The sequence below is a fragment of the Nomascus leucogenys genome, chromosome 7b (assembly GCF_006542625.1).
Source record: "Nomascus leucogenys isolate Asia chromosome 7b, Asia_NLE_v1, whole genome shotgun sequence".
Lineage (NCBI taxonomy): Eukaryota > Metazoa > Chordata > Mammalia > Primates > Hylobatidae > Nomascus > Nomascus leucogenys.
Window position 1 is genome coordinate 49,144,219 of NC_044387.1, and position 15,506 is coordinate 49,159,724.

The following is a 15,506-nucleotide window of genomic DNA, read 5'->3' on the forward strand; positions in this document are numbered from 1 at the left end:
TCTAGAGGACACTCTGAGCTAGTTCAGATACCTCCTTGGTGAGGGGGGCAGTCCCTACCTCCCTTATTCTTGGCCAGAGACATGGGAAAGGAGTCTTTAGGGTTCTTAGCAGAGGTTAAGTGGTATGTGCCCTTGGATCAAAAAAAGCCATGGACTCTAGAAACCCAGGGCCATCCATGCCAATGCCCTGTGGCATCTGTACAGCTGGTTTGGGCAAGGGGAGGGGGGACAAGGACAAAGGAAAGTGGAGAGGGAGATCTGTGGGCTGGATGAGAGCACCTCTCCCTTTCAGAGAGCTCACAGAGGATCCCCTGCATCCTCTTGGTTCATCTTCACACCAGTCCCGGGGAATGGATGGAGTCCAACCCACTCCTCAAGCTCAGGACTGCCTATCCACACCCCAGCCACAGCCCGATTCCCACACTGCAAGCAATAAAGCAGAGAGGAGTTGGTGCCTCCTCCTAGGTGCCAGGCATGCAGACATGATCTGTGTGGCAGATCCTGACCAGAGGAAGCAGACAGAGAAGAGGAGAGGAAGGCCCACTCCTCAACTGCAGCCACCATGGTTCATGGGACATACCTTTCTTTCCATCTCCAGAGGTAAACTCGTTCGGGAAGTGCTCCTGTGAAATAAGACCAAGGTAAGAGGAACCTATAGGTGGCACTACCACTACACTCATTCCAGTTCACTCAGCCAGATGAGCAGGGCAATCAGGCCGAGAGGCGAGTCAGCCAGGAAACAGTTAAAGTGAGCTGGAATGGTCTGTGTTCACCGGGCAATTAAGTGCTTATTAAACACCCCTGCTGAGCAGCCAGCCCTGGGCCAGAGGGGAATTTGACAAGCGGGGTAAAAACCTGGATGGTGCCTTTGGGGAGTTCATAATCTGAGAGAAGAGAAAGACACTGGGCACAGACTAGTTCTCAGGGCTGTGGGCACCTGAGGCTGGCCTGCCTGAAGTAATTTGTTTTGTTTTGTTGTTTGTTTGTTTTTTTGAGAAGGAGTCTCGCTCTTTCACCCAGGCTGGAGTGCAGTGGCGCGATCTCGGCTCACTGCAGGCTCCGTCCCCCGGGGTTCACACCATTCTCCTGCCTCAGCCTCCCGCGTAGCTGGGACTACAGGTGCCTGCCACCTAGCCCGGCTAATTTTTTTGTATTTTTTTAGTAGAGACGGGGTTTCACCGTGTTAGCCAGGATGGTCTTGATCTCCTGACCTCGTGATCCGCCCGCCTCGGCCTCCCAAAGTGCTGGGATTACAGGCGTGGGCCATCGCGCCCGGCCTGAGGTAATTAAAATGCCTGGCCGGGGTCTGTGAAGGCAGTGGGTGGGTATACACACTGCTTTCAGTATTTCCCCCAGAGCCTAATGGAAACTGTACATCAACCTGTGATGGGGTTACACAGGCTAACTAAAACATTAGGTTTCTTTTCTTTTTATTTATTATTTATTTTGGAAATGGAGTTTCATTTTTGTTGCCAAGGCTGGAGTGCAATGATGCGACCTTGGCTCACTGAAACCTCCACCTCCCAGGTTCAAGTGATTCTCCTGCCTCAGCCTCCCTAGTAGCTGGGATTACAGGTGCCTACCACCATGCCCGGCTAATTTTTTGTATTTTCAGTAGAGATGGGGTTTCTCCATGTTGGCCAGGCTGGTCTCGAACTCCTGACCTCATGTGATCCACCCGCCTCGGTCTCCCAAAGTGCTGGGATTACAGGCGTGAGCCACCCTGGCCTTTATTTTTTTTGACAGAGTCTCACTCTGTCACCCAGGCTGGAGTGCAGTGGTGCAATCTTGGCTCACTGCAACCTCTGCCTCCTTGTTCAAACTATTCTCGTGCCCCAGCCTCCTGAGTAGCTGGAATTACAGGCATGTGCCAGCCTGCCCTGCTAATTTTTATATTTTTAGTAGAGACAGCGTTTTGCTACGCTGGCCAGGTGGGTCTCAAACTTCTGACCTCAGGTGATCTGCCAGCCTAAGTGTTGGGATTACAGGCATGAACCACCAAACCCAGCCAAAACATCAGGTTTCTTTATGCTGCTAGAAGTCAGATAGACTTAGTGTGGAAACCTTGGTTATCTCAGACTGAAAAGATCCTCTGATTAGAGTTTGCTATCCGATTAATAAGGATGAGGAAGTACTGTTAAGTGTATGGGGTCAATGGGGAAAATAAACTGGATACTTGGATGTGATAGGGTGAGAACTGCCATGTCAAAGATCTTTTCAAAATGGCTTCAGCCAAATACAAAAACAGAAAAAACAGGAGGACAGAGATATCTTGAAAAGTAACAGACCAAGCCAGTTTTACCCCTTTCCGGACCCTAGGATTTGTGGCACGTGTGCAGAGGGAACGGGGTGTCCCCACCAGGGTCAGCAGGTGGTGGCTCCTCTCCCCAGGCAGACCTCGGGACTTACGGTGCCCACACGATTGATGGCGCAGGTGAAGCAGTGATTGGCAATGGCTGCGTTTCTGGCCTCGATGGGCCACAGGGACTCGCTGTAAGAGAGGACCAAGAGGAACCAGGTTGCCAACTTTCCAGCCAGACTCAGTGGATGCTCAGCCCTGAGCCTGGCCTGGCTGCAGGCTTTCCTGGGCCAGTGGTAGGGACAGCCAGGAGACTCACCGGTCACACCCCAAACCTGCAAGCAGGCCAGCCTGTCCTCAGCACCTTGCCCTGGCCTGAACAGCCTCTGGGAAGGGCCTGCTGCAGGCATAAGCCATGTGGCTGTGCTCTGTCAGAAGAATTGGCAGCCCTGGATCAAATCCTCATCCTGAACCTCAGTTTCCTTTTCTGAAATGTCCTCGAAGGAAGACTATGAAGACTGAATGACCATGCAGGTGAAGATCCAAGTTGTAGGAGTTCCATAACCACCACTTCCCACCTCCATCCCTTCTCCTGGAACCCACCTGCTGGGCTGGGCAGAACCTCTCCTGGTGAATGCCAGGAGCTGGGGGCCTGGCGGGCTTGTGCAGGGCCTGTGAGGGCTGAGCGCAGGCTCTACCTGCCCTACCCTAACTCTCCTACTCTGCTATGCTGCCTTGCAAGGCAATCTCCAAAGCGGGCGATTTCAGGGCCAGTAAACAAGAAAGGAACTTAGGTAATAGGATAAGGGGTCAGATTCTGCAGCAGGATCACCTCCTCCAAGCTGGACCATTTCCCAGTGACTTCCCATTTCCCTCTTCTGAACCTTGAGTCTCTAAGTAAAGGCTCCCTGGTTCTCTTACTGGCCAGTGTGGGAGTGGCCCAGGAGGGAGGCACCCCACGGGCTTGGCTGAGCTGTGGGCCTTCCTCACTCCAGCACATGCAAAGGGGGAATGCGATGGGAGACACGGCCCCAACCAGAGACCCTGTCCTTCTCTGGCCCGCCAACTAAGATGTGATATGTAATCTAGTGGGCCTTCTTGTCACTAATTATCTTTTGTCTGAGGAACATCTTTAAGACTGTGGATTGACAGGAGTAATGCCCACTTAGAAACACTGTGTGACTGGGAGCAAAATGCCCCGGAATCTTTCTTCGTGTCAGCATGCACCTGGTTTAAACCGGGGAGTAGGTGGAGGGGGTGGGTGCTTGTCACAAGCCTAATTCTGAGGAGGATTCACAAGTCTGAAAAAATAAAAAACCATAGGCTTGATTGAGGGGACTCATTTTGCTGCTTTTTTCCCCCAGCTGCTAAGCCAAGCTGACAAAACTTTTCAGAAATGATTTTTACAGAAATACACCAGTAAATGACATTTTCAGGAATTAAATAGACACTTGCAGGGCGATTGCCATAAACATCTTAGTTGCGATTCTCCAGGGAGGTATTCTGCGTAGGACCCAAACCCACAGCTGGCAATAAAATTTATGCTCTCAAAACCACCAGGGGAAAGGAAGCTGGGGTTGGTGAGGGCCCAGTGTGTGCAGGAATCATGAAGTCTGATGCGGAGTGGGGACGTATGCCATATTCCCAGTGCAGTGCACACACACCCCTAAAAATAATTGCAGTGGAAAGGCAAGATGCAGCAAGAGGATAGGATGGTGACTTGCCAATGAATGTACACAGATGGTAGAAATCTTTGGTCACCCAAGCTGTAAGGGACACGTCCTTGGATTATGAGGATAACCTAATCAAAAGCACTCAGACACTACTGTGTACTTAGAACTGTGGGACTCAAAAAGGAATGAGGACACCCTGCTGACCCATGTGTGTGCATGCACATGTGTATATCTGTCTCTGATACAGGTGGCAGAAGGTGTCAGAAAAGGGGATGGATGGTTCTTGATGCTGTGATCCAATGCTGGTGGGGATTTGCCCAGCATTGTGCTGAAAAACACTATCAATTCCATCATTCATCATTTTAAGAAAACCACCCAGGATCCTACCATCCTACTAAACCACCTGTTGCCTTTTATCTACATTCTATGACTACTCTTGTCCACAGGCAAACTTTTTTTTCCTTTTTTCTTTTTTTTCCAAGAGTTCTGACCACAGCCTGAACACATCTTTTTCTTGCTCACAGGCTTTCGTCACTTTGCATTACCTTCATCAGGACTCTTTTTAGTGGCTGTACAATAACCTGTGGAAGAGGTGGGCTGCAATGTACTTAGCTCAGACACTTCCCCCGCTGTCAGCTTTTCCCTTATTGTAAGTAAGCTGTTGTGAGCACTTCACATGCATTGCCTTTCCCTATTTTTTTTTCCGTCTTGCTTTGTTGCCAAGGCTGGAGCGCAGTGGTGCAATATCAGCTCACTGCAACCTCTGCCTGCTAGGTTCCAGCGATTCTCCTGCCTCAGCCTCCCAAGTAGCTGGGACTACAGGCGCCCGCCACCATGCCCGGCTAATTTTTGTATTTTTAGTATAGATGAGGTTTCACCATGTTGGCCAGGATGGTCTCAAACTCCTGACCTCAAGTGATCCGCCAGCCTTGGCCTCCCAAAGGGCTGGGATTACAAATGTGAGCCACTGTGCCTGGCCTTCCCTTCTCTTTTAGATTGTTTCTTCAGGCTACCGTTCTAGGAGTATCATTGTCAGGCCAAAGGGCATGAGCATTTTAGGAGCTCATGAAACATACTGCTTTCCAAAAGACCTGTTAGTTTTTACTGCCAGCCTCACCATACCCTGGAAAGCCAAGCGTTGGATGATTCTTGGCTGAGGAAAGAAAAATCAATCATTTTTAATAAGCCTAATAGGCTGCTGAGGACATAGCAATTATATGCATATTACACTGGGGTGCTTCTGTTTGCCTAACTGGAGCTAATAAAAGCCTGAGATAGCAGTGTCAGGGAGGGCCTCTGCACACACAAGGCGAGGAGCCATCTGAGTCCACGGCCACAACTTTGCCTGCCCTGGCCCAGAAGCCAGATGCCCTAGTGCTTCGGGTTCCTCTAGGGACCCCAGCGGGGAGATGGAGCTTGCCAAGTGTCTTACCCAGAGCCAGCAGAGGGGGCTGCTCTAGGGGGTAGCCCCAAAGTTCTGCCCAGGCCTGGTAGCTGGATGACCAGTAATAACCCTACTGACGACCGCCAATGAATGCTGTCACTGGTGATCTGGCCACCATGAGACTCCAGTATGTTCTCTGAGGGGAGATGGAGGCCTGATTTTCCCCTTCTGCCCAACAGTACCCCTCCCCTCCTGGACATGGACCAGACCTCCAGGTACATGGGCAGGGTGGTAGACCTGAGGTAACAGATGAGGGGTTGCATTCTGGCTCCAGAAGGAACCTGCTGTGTAAATAAATGTTGAATGCAGAGGGGATATTACTCTTGAGAAAGGGGTACTGTATGAAAAGAAAAGGTAAATGTCACACCCTGACGTTTAGAAGAAATTCAGCTGAAATTTGACCGGAGGCAGTGGCTCATGCCTGTAATCCCAGCACTTTGAGAGGCCAAGGTGGGTGCATCACGAGGTCAGGAGATCGAGACCATCCTGGCTAACACAGTGAAACCCTATCTCTACTAAAAATACAAAAAATTAGCCAGGTGTGGTGGTGGGCACCTGTAGTCCCAGCTACTTGGGAGGCTGAGGCAGGAGAATGGTGTGAACCCGGGAGACAGAGCTTGCAGTGAGCCGAGATCACGCCACTGCACTCCAACCTGGGTGACAGAGTGAGACTCCGTCTCAAAGGAAAAAAAAAAAAGAAGAAATTCAACTGAAATTTAGTCAAGAATGAGGACAAAAAAGACAAGTGCAGGCCAACAGAGACTCAAAGCTGCGCACCCACCAGAATTCCCCCTGCTCCCCACCCATGGCAGGACAGGGCACACCCCTGTCCTGCCGGGGACACTGGCAGCCAAGACCACAGAAAGTGAAAGCCAGCACCTCCTGCAGCAGGAATCCTGCTTGGAAGGAAGTGAGTTGGGGAGAAAAGTATTTGCACATAAATTCCTAGAGTTCTGTTACTTGTAGTGATGCAAAACTGGAAACCACCCAAATGCTCAGCTTTTGTGGAAGAGAGAGGCACCAGCAGCACAGTCATGCAGTTAGATTAGCTCGCTGGATGCCCCTCCTAAATGAGGGGCCCCAGGGGTGGGGTACTGCCCAGCTCTTGGGCTTCCAGGGCCACCCTCCCCTCATCCCCCAGCCCTGCCTTGACAAGGGCAGTTCTATCTGTTTAGGGGTGAGGCTAACACCAAAACACTTGTTATGTGCTATAAAAATAAAACCCTTCTCTGGTTAAAGACAAGTGTCCTCGACTGATCTCCAACTCCCTCATTTGCGGCTTCTCTTGTCCAGATGTCTGCCCTACCTGTGCAGGATGCTGCAGATGTGAGGACTAGGAATCCACAGTCCCCCATCCAGGAGCCAATGCTGGCTAGGCACCTACTATGCTCCAAGGACTTAGATGTGGGGGTTCTTTTTTGTTTTTTTGTTTGTTTTTGAGACGGAGTCTCGCTCTATCACCAGGCTGGAGTGCAGTGGTGCCATCTTGGCTTACTGTGACCTCCGCCTCCCAAGTTCAAGCGATTCTCCTGCCTCAGCCTCCCGAGTAGCTGGGACTACAGGCGCCTGCCACCATGCCTGGCTAATTTTTGTATTTTTAGTAGAGACAGGGTTTCACCACGTTGGCTAGGCTGGTCTCAAACTTCTGACCTCAAGTGATCCACCTGCCTCGGCCTCCCAAAGTGCTGGGATTACAGGTGTGAGCCACCGAGCCCAGCCCAATATGGGGCTTTTTGAAGCCCCCTGGTGACTACAGAGAAAGGGGGGAATTATTTTCATCTCAGTGTTCAGAATCACAGCAGAGGTTGGTGTTTTACTGTAGAGCAGCTCTTGCTGCAGGTTGGGGATTGCTCACTGCCATCTTGAGGATTCTTTTCACTGAAAAGCTGGTCACATGTACAACATACAATCCTGGGGGCTCAGCTCTGTTAACATCCTGGTGGCTGTGCCTGCCTGCTGCCACCTTGGAGCTCCACAGCCCAGTCTTGGGCTTCAGCTGGCTGGGCCCCAGGAAGCCCCCCAGACCCCACCAACTGAGTGACCTGAATGCTCCAATCGTGGCCGAGGGGTTGAAGATGATCTCAGCCCCATTGATGCTGTACATAAGCCAGTTGAGGGGGTGGTGCCGCCCGTAGCAAATGTTCACCGCGATCCTTCCAAACTGCGTCTGGAACACGGGGTGGCCCAGGTTTCCCTCCATGTAGTAAGTTGACTGAAAAGCAAAGGGCCATATACTGATGCCTCTGACCTTTTTTTTTTTTTTTTGTGACGGAGTCTCGCTCTGTCACCCAGGCTGGAGTGCAGTGGCGCAATCTCGGCTCACTGCAAGCTCCGCCTCCCGGGTTCACACCATTCTCCTGCCTCAGCCTCTCCAAGTAGCTGGGACTACAGGCACGCGCCACCACACCCGGCTAATTTTTTTTTGTATTTTTAGTAGAGACGGGGTTTCACCGTGGTCTCGATCTCCTGACCTCGTGATCCGCCTGCCTCGGCCTCCCAAAGTGCTGGGATTACAAGCGTGAGCCACCGCACCCAGCTACCTCTGACCTTTAAGATTTCCCTTTCCTTAGACTCAGCAGAAAAACTGAAATATCACCAATAGTCCAGAGGTGGTTACACTCCTGAGTGTGACTCTAAGTTCCAGAATTTCAATATGATAAAAACAAAACACACACACAAAAAAACCCTGACACCAAATAAGCCATCCCCCGGGGGAAATCACAGTGGCTTAAGCATTTGCCTAGTCTCCTTTCTGACATGTCACAAAAATCCCCACAATGACGTTCCACACTATTTCAAACTCTGGTGAGGTTTCAATTATGGTCCAACTCAAGGCTCAGGTTTGGTCGGCATTAACATGAGTTGGTCAATGCCCTCAGCAATCAGATATCATTATATAGAACAGTGGAGCCCCAGGGACCTGGAGCACATCCAAGCAACTCTCTCCCTGGTCAGAGGAGAAAGCTGTTTCCTGGGGGGGCACAGCTTGCCCAAATGATTAAGGCCAAAGCTTCTAGTGGAACCCACACCCTGAAAGCGCACCTTCTCCATCCTGCCTAGGGTTAAGGAGGTCCCTGTGGGGCAGGAGGACCAGATCCCATCCTCCCATCCCTGCCTCTCTGTCTGCTCCTAAGGGTGCCAGGGCAGGGACACTGTCCTGGACAGCACTGAGGGAAGCTAGAGGGCAAATCAGGGTCCCAAACAGATCTGCTCCAGGAGCCTTCCACCTCCTCCTGATCCTGGCCATCAAAATTGGCCAGGGTCAGGCAGCAACCAGGATATGTGCACGTGGTGAACACCGGAGCAGATCCTGCTGTGCTGAGACAAGCCCTGTGCTATCTGCAGGGAGCTAAAGATTAATCCCAGGGTAAACAGGTGAGGGGCGCGTCTTCCCACCCCCACCTGCAGCTGTTACTGAGAAACGCTGGGTTCTTCTTTCTCCCTGGGAAACCTCTAGCTCTGCAGGCCATTTCTTATCTGCCTGACCAGCCTGAGAACAGCCAGGACCCCCACAATCATGGAGTGAGAACTGGGGACATCGCATCCTGAACAACTGCATTAACCGCAAATCAAGTTCAGATTTAATATCTTAGGCATTAGGCAGAGCTCATTTCCCTCCTTCAAACGTCCACCCGCTCCCATCTTACCCACCCAGGGGTTGGCATTAACCAACCAAAATGGCCCCCCCAACTTGTGCCCTGATCATGGGCACATGAAATTTCACATAATGCACACTACGCAGACATGCATGTTTGCCCACTGCCACCTGACACACAAACATGGGCCATCTCAGACCCCCCCATGATCCACAGACAAGGAATGCCACGCTCCAACCAAGGACAGGGCTGTGGCGTGCTAGGCTCTGAGCCTGAAAGGGGCCACAGGAATCATTTCATGTTTGTGCAAGAACTATTTTTGGCTTTAATTTATATACCACTTACTTCAAAGAATTCAGGAGGCCAAATCAGGTTGTATTAAAAAAAATATATGCCCCATTGTGCTAAAGGTGTTTGGGACTCCTCTGAGAGTCCCGCCTGAATCCTGTCTGCCTGTGTGATATAGGGCAATGTCAGGTAACCCTCTGAGCACTGCAGCCACACTGTGCTCCAGTGGAGTGTGCATGACATGGAGTATGATCCTGCACAGAACTTCCCCACAGAAAGTCCCACAGAGATCTACAACACACAGAGGGGCAAGTGAACAGGGCTGGTTATCTATCTTATGGGTGGCTCACCTCGTTGAAATCACCCACTCTGGGGATGTGGTTTTTCCTGGTCTTTCCCAGGACTGCTCCAGAATTGGAGATCACCACAGCTGTATTCCACAAAACGTCCCCATGCTCGCTGTCTCGTTCCAGGATGGGAGACACCACCACCATGTCATGGTTCTTTGCCAGCTGGAAAAATGATAAATATGGCAGAGTCCCACTTTTAAACCAATTGTTGTAGTTTTTTATCGAAGAAGAATTTAATGATCCTACTAAATCAGTAGGCTTGGGTCAGAGCAATCACTTGCATTTGTTGTTTGGAACACTAAATACCCTGATGTCCATGCTTTGCTAAATAAGAATCACATTGTCCTGTGCACAGTTGGTAGTATAGTAAAATGGTGCAGCTGCTCTGGAAAACCATATGGGAGTTCCTCAAAAAATTAAACAAGAATTACCATTTGATCTGGCAACCCTAATCCTGGGTATATATCCAAAAGGATTGAAAGCAGAAGAGATTTGCAAGCGCATATTCATTGCAGCATTATTCACAATAGCAAAGAGGTGGGAGCAAACCAAGTGCCCATCAATGGGTGAATGGACAAACGAAACGTGGCACATCCATACAATGGAGTATCATCCAGCCTTAGATGCCATGGTTCTATGCTACACATGGATGAACCTTGACGATACTATGCTAAATGAAATAAGCCAGTCCCAAAAAGACAAATACTGTATGATTCCACTTGTGTAAGGTATCTAGAGTAGTCAAACTCACAGAAATGGAAAGTACAATATTAAGAGAATGGTGGTTGCCAGGGGCTGGGGGAACGGGGAGCTATTGTTGAATGGGATAGAGTCAAATTTGCAAGATGCAAAAATTCTGGAGATCCGCACAGCGTGAATATACTTTACACTACTGAACTGTACACTTAAAAATGGTTAAAATGGTAAATTTTATGTGTATATTTTACCACTTTAAAAAAGAATAAAAAGAATAATCAAACGTCTTATCTATGCCAAAAATAAATTTCTTTGGCATCAAATTCCTTTTGTCTCAAGTAAGAACATCAATCCCTGGTGACCACAGGATGAGCAGCCCAGCAGGACATTTGTCCTCTACTCTAATTAGCCATCATGATCTCTGGCCTTAACAACAGGACAGGGGAGAGGCATGCTCAGAAGGCAACACTAGGAGCCATGCTAAGGGCAGCCTCAGGTCCCTGTGGAGGCAGAGTGTCTCTGGCACCAGCTCTCTTTCACACTCTTCCTCCAGCCCTGGCTCAGGCTTATCATCTGCAAAAGTCCCCTAACCAGTCTCTTTCCTCTTTTTTCCATAGCAAGAAATCAACAACCTGGTGAATGAGAGATTTTTTTTTTTCCCCTACAGCCTGAGAACACCGATGTTTGGAATCACAACTGAGTATTGGTAAAGTCACCATGATTATGGCTCTGCCCCAGAAGCCCCTAACTATATGTATAAAACCTGAAAGAGAATACAAAGAAATGAAAAGAGTTGTTGTGTTAGAGGTGAAAATAAGGATAAATGACCATTCGTCACCTCACGGGTTTTCTGGTAACAGTTTAAGATATAATTCAGGCCAGGCGCGGTGGCTTATGCCTGTAATCCCAGCACTTTGGGAGGCCAAGGCGGTGGATCACGAGGTCAGGAGATCGAGACCATCCTGGCTAACACGGTGAAACCCCGTCTCTACTAAAAATACAAAAATAATTAGCCGGGCCTGGTGGCGGGCGCCTGTAGTCCCAGCTACTCCGGAGGCTGAGGCAGGAGAATGGCGTGAACCCAGGAGGCGGAGTTTGCAGTGAGCCGAGATCGTGCCACTGCACTCCAGCCTGGGCGACAGAGCAAGACTCCATCTCAAAAAAAAAAAAAAAAAAAAAGATACAATTCACACAGCATAAGATTCACTTTAAGATTGGTCAAGTACAGTAGCAAGAGGTGGGAAAGAGCAGAACAAGGAGTCACTCTTTTGAAGTGGGCAATTCAGTAGTATTCAGGATATTCAGAGTTGTGCAACCTTCACCACTATCTAATTTTAGAGCATTTTCATCTCCCTAAATGGAAACTTTGTACCCATTAGCAGTCACTCACTTCCTTCCTCACCCCCAGCCCTTAGCCACCACTAATCTACTTTCTGTCTCTATGGATTTGCCTATTCTGGACAGTTTATATAAATGGGATCATACAACATGTATTATGAGGTTTTAATGAAGAAAAATCAAAACCAATTTCTATGCTGATGAGACACAGGCCATGCATCCAAGCTTCTGTGACTCAAGCAAACTGCAGTGGAGCATGCAGAGCTCTGGATGAGGAACTGGCTTCTCTGGTCCCTGAATGCCAGCCCTGCCACTTGCCAGCTGTGGGACTTTCTACAAAAGTCACCTCTGACTACCCTCCCTGGGCTGCAGCTCCCTTGCCTGAAAAAGCTAATGGCCCTTCTGGAGCCTTACACTCTCCAATTTTAAGAGTATGCTAAAAAAAAAAAAAGCGGCAAATAGTCTTATCTAATCTTATCTGGCAAAACAAGCACCAAATGGGTGCATTTTCCATGGTGAAAGGCCAAACCCGGCAGCTGTGGTCATGCTCTGTGACTTGCACATATTTGGCAGCTGCTGCCAGAGACACCGTTAATGTCCTACCTTCTGACAGAATCTGGTGGTGGGCCCATCCTCTGCTGACTCGGCAAATTCTGTCCAAGGAAGCTTCTCTCTCGTACAGAAGGCAAAGGGCATAGCTATAAATAGGAGAAAGGGCAGAATTATATCCAACATGCACAGCCTCTGAGGGGGGCTCCTCAGCCCAGAAGCGAGAGGTCACTGCAAGAGAATATAGTCTCAGGAGTGCTATGGCCTGGCTTCTGGGTCCTGTTCCTGGCTGTGGGCACTGGGCAGCCCTTACCTCTGGGCTGCATGACAAAACAAGGGACTGGGCCAAATGTCTTTCCCAAAGTCTTAAAAACAATTGCAGCAGGGACTTGAACAGATATTTGCACACTCATGTTTACAGGAACATTATTCACAATAGCCAAAAGATGGAAACAACCCAAGTGTCTTATCAACAGAAGAATTGATAGGTAAAATGTGGTGTATATATACACAATGGAATATTAGTCAACCCTCTTTTAAAAAGGGAAGAAATTCTGATGCATGCTTACATGGATGAACCTTTATGAATATGCTAAAACACAAAACAAATATTGTAGGAGTCCACTCATAGGAGGTATTTAGAGTAGTCAAAAATTTTTTTTTTTTTTTTTTTTGAGATGGGGTTTTGCTCTTGTTGCCTAGGCCAGAGTACAATGGCACTATCTCAGCTCACCGCAACCTCCCCCTCCCAGGTTCAAGCAATTCTCCTGCCTCAGCCTTCCCGAGTAGCTGGGATTACAGGCATGCGCCACCATACCCGGCTAATTTTGTATTTTTAGTAGGGACGGGGTTTCTCCATGTTGGTCAGGCTGGTCTTGAACTCCCGACCTCAGGTGACCCGCCCACCTCAGCCTCCCAAAGTGCTGGGATTACAGGTGTGAGTCACCACGCCCAGCCTAGAGTAGTCAAATTCTTAATGACAGAAAGTAGAATAGCTGTCAGAGGCCAGAAGAGGGGATAATGGGAAGTTACTGTTTAATGGGTAGAGGTGTCCAATTGTGAATGATGAGAAAAATTCTGGAGATCATGGTGATGATGGTTGCACAACAACATGAATGTATTTAATGCCACAGACTGTACACTTAAAAATGGTTAAAATGGTAAATATTGTTATGTATATCTATATGCCACACACAAAAAAAGTTTTAAATTGCCAAAGTTCCCAACCAGCAGATCTCATGCTGTTGTCCAATCTGCAGGGTGGCAGGAGCTCCATTGACTCCTTGGGGAAAGTATCAGAAGGCTGCTGGGGATGGCACTGGGACCCTCCCTCCTCCTAGTGACAAGGAGGCTTCTTCAGAAATAAGAAAAGCTACTCATTAATGATCCCACAAAAAGTTTGGGAACCACTGGACAGGATGAACATCTGCAAGGATTAATGCTCTTATTCTTATGATCTCTGGCCAGGTCCCACCTGAGGGCTAATTCAGTAGGAAATTTCATTCAACTCATTGGTTTTTTTTTTTTGGTTTTTTTTTTTTCCCCAAACAGTAGGTACATACACACAGATTAACAGTTCAAAGATGCTGGTCATCTCCATGCACACCAAGTTCAGAGCAGTCTCCTATGCAGGGGATGGAGGGGACTCCGCTGGGGTGGGCCCTTGGGACCTTTGGCTGTGTGCCCAGTGCTGCTCTACAGCCCAGCCACACATGGATATCTGCAGTACGTGGAGTTACCTTTAGTACCTGCCAGTCTGCTGGTGTGAACGGTGCCTCACTGTGAGTAAATGTTTCCCATATCCCCGGTGAGGCTGAAACCCTCACCACACATTTACTGGCCAGTCTGGATTCCTCCCCTACATTTTTTTGTTCATACCCTTTGCCTATTTCCTACTGGGCTATTCGTCTTTTTCTTTCTCAGTGTGGAGAACTGAATTCGTTGTCTGGACTAATTCAGTATACTCTGTAGATCTCCCACCTCACAATAACCCAAGTGCATTTCTTTCTTTCTTTTTTTTTTTGAGATGGAGTCTTGTTCTTGTTGCCCAGGCTGGAGTGCAATGGCGCGATCTTGGCTCACTGAAACCTCCACCTCCTGGGTTCAAGCGATTCTCCTGCCTCAGCCTCCCAAGTAGCTGAAATTACAGGCGCCTGCCATCATGCCCATCTAATTTTTTTTGTATTTTTAGTAGAGATGGGTTTTCATCATGTTGGCCAGGCTGGTCTCGAACTCCTGACTTCAGGTGATCTGGCTGCCTCGGCATCCCAAAGTGCTGGGATTACAGGTGTGAGCTACCACACCCAGCCCAAGTCCATTTCTTTCTTTTTTTTTTCTTTTTTGAGACAGAGTCTCGCTCTCATTGCCCAGGCTGGAGTGCAGTGGCACGATCTTGGCTCATTGCAACCTCCACCTCCTGGGTTCAAGCAATTCTCCTGCCTCAGCCTCCCAAGTAGCTGGGATTACAGGCACCCACCACCATGTCCAGCTAATTTTTGTATATTTAGAAGAGACAGGGTTTCACCATGTTGGCCAGGCTGGTTTCGAACTCGTGACCTCAGGTGATTCGCCCGCCTCAGGCTCAGAAAGTGCTGGGATTACAGGCGTAAGCCACCACATCTGGCCCCAAATCCATTTCTTTTAGAGGGATTAGCTTAACAGAAGTTTCCAGTTGTCTGCTATTGTTCCAGCTACTTTGAACTAACTTGAGTGGGGTGTGAAGGAAGCTGTGTGATGTGATGGGGCAGTGTTTAACTGGTCTCTGTGAGGGCCTTATGACCTCTTTAGGAGTAACAATTGTAGACAGTATCTCCTAAATGCCAGGCATATGTGGAGCATGGTACCTGGTAGAAAGAAGAAAACAGCTCCCCCATACGGCAGAGGGGGCCAGGGGGGCCTGAACCAAGAGAAATCTGGTGTGCCACGGAAAAGTGGTTGGTTATATTGGGAGGCTGGAGGAGGTGGGGTCTGATTTGCATAGGGCCCAGGGGATTGGTTTGACCAGGTGTGACATTCAAGTAGCCCGCAAAAAATCTAGCCCTCCCACCTTAGCCCTTTAATATGCAAATGTGAGCTGCCATGATGTCCTGAACATGTATGAGTTATTTGGAGGCGGTCATGACACTTGGCACAGGTGGTGACAAGGAGAAGAGGGCAGGAATCGCCATGTTGGGTGGACCTAGTTTCTAATTGCCGGTATTTGCATATCAAAGCTTGCTGGACTGGCTTTTTAAGCCGCCTTTTCGGTTAGAAAAGAAATGGTTCAGGGGTTGC

The 15,506-nt window shown here is 49.0% G+C and overlaps 1 protein-coding gene across 2 annotated transcripts in view; it reads right to left on the minus strand.

Annotated features, from left to right (window-relative positions):
- Window positions 1-15,506, minus strand: part of UPB1 (beta-ureidopropionase 1) — a 45,598-nt gene that overhangs the window by 13,961 nt on the left and 16,131 nt on the right. For both annotated transcript variants that reach the window (XM_003280826.3, XM_003280825.3), the window contains exons 4-8: window positions 12,288-12,382; window positions 9,651-9,812; window positions 7,459-7,628; window positions 2,410-2,491; window positions 581-623 (exon numbers count right to left, since the gene is read on the minus strand). In XM_003280826.3, coding sequence (XP_003280874.1) covers window positions 581-623; window positions 2,410-2,491; window positions 7,459-7,628; window positions 9,651-9,812; window positions 12,288-12,382 — 552 coding nt within the window. The remainder of the gene's footprint in view (window positions 1-580; window positions 624-2,409; window positions 2,492-7,458; window positions 7,629-9,650; window positions 9,813-12,287; window positions 12,383-15,506) is intronic.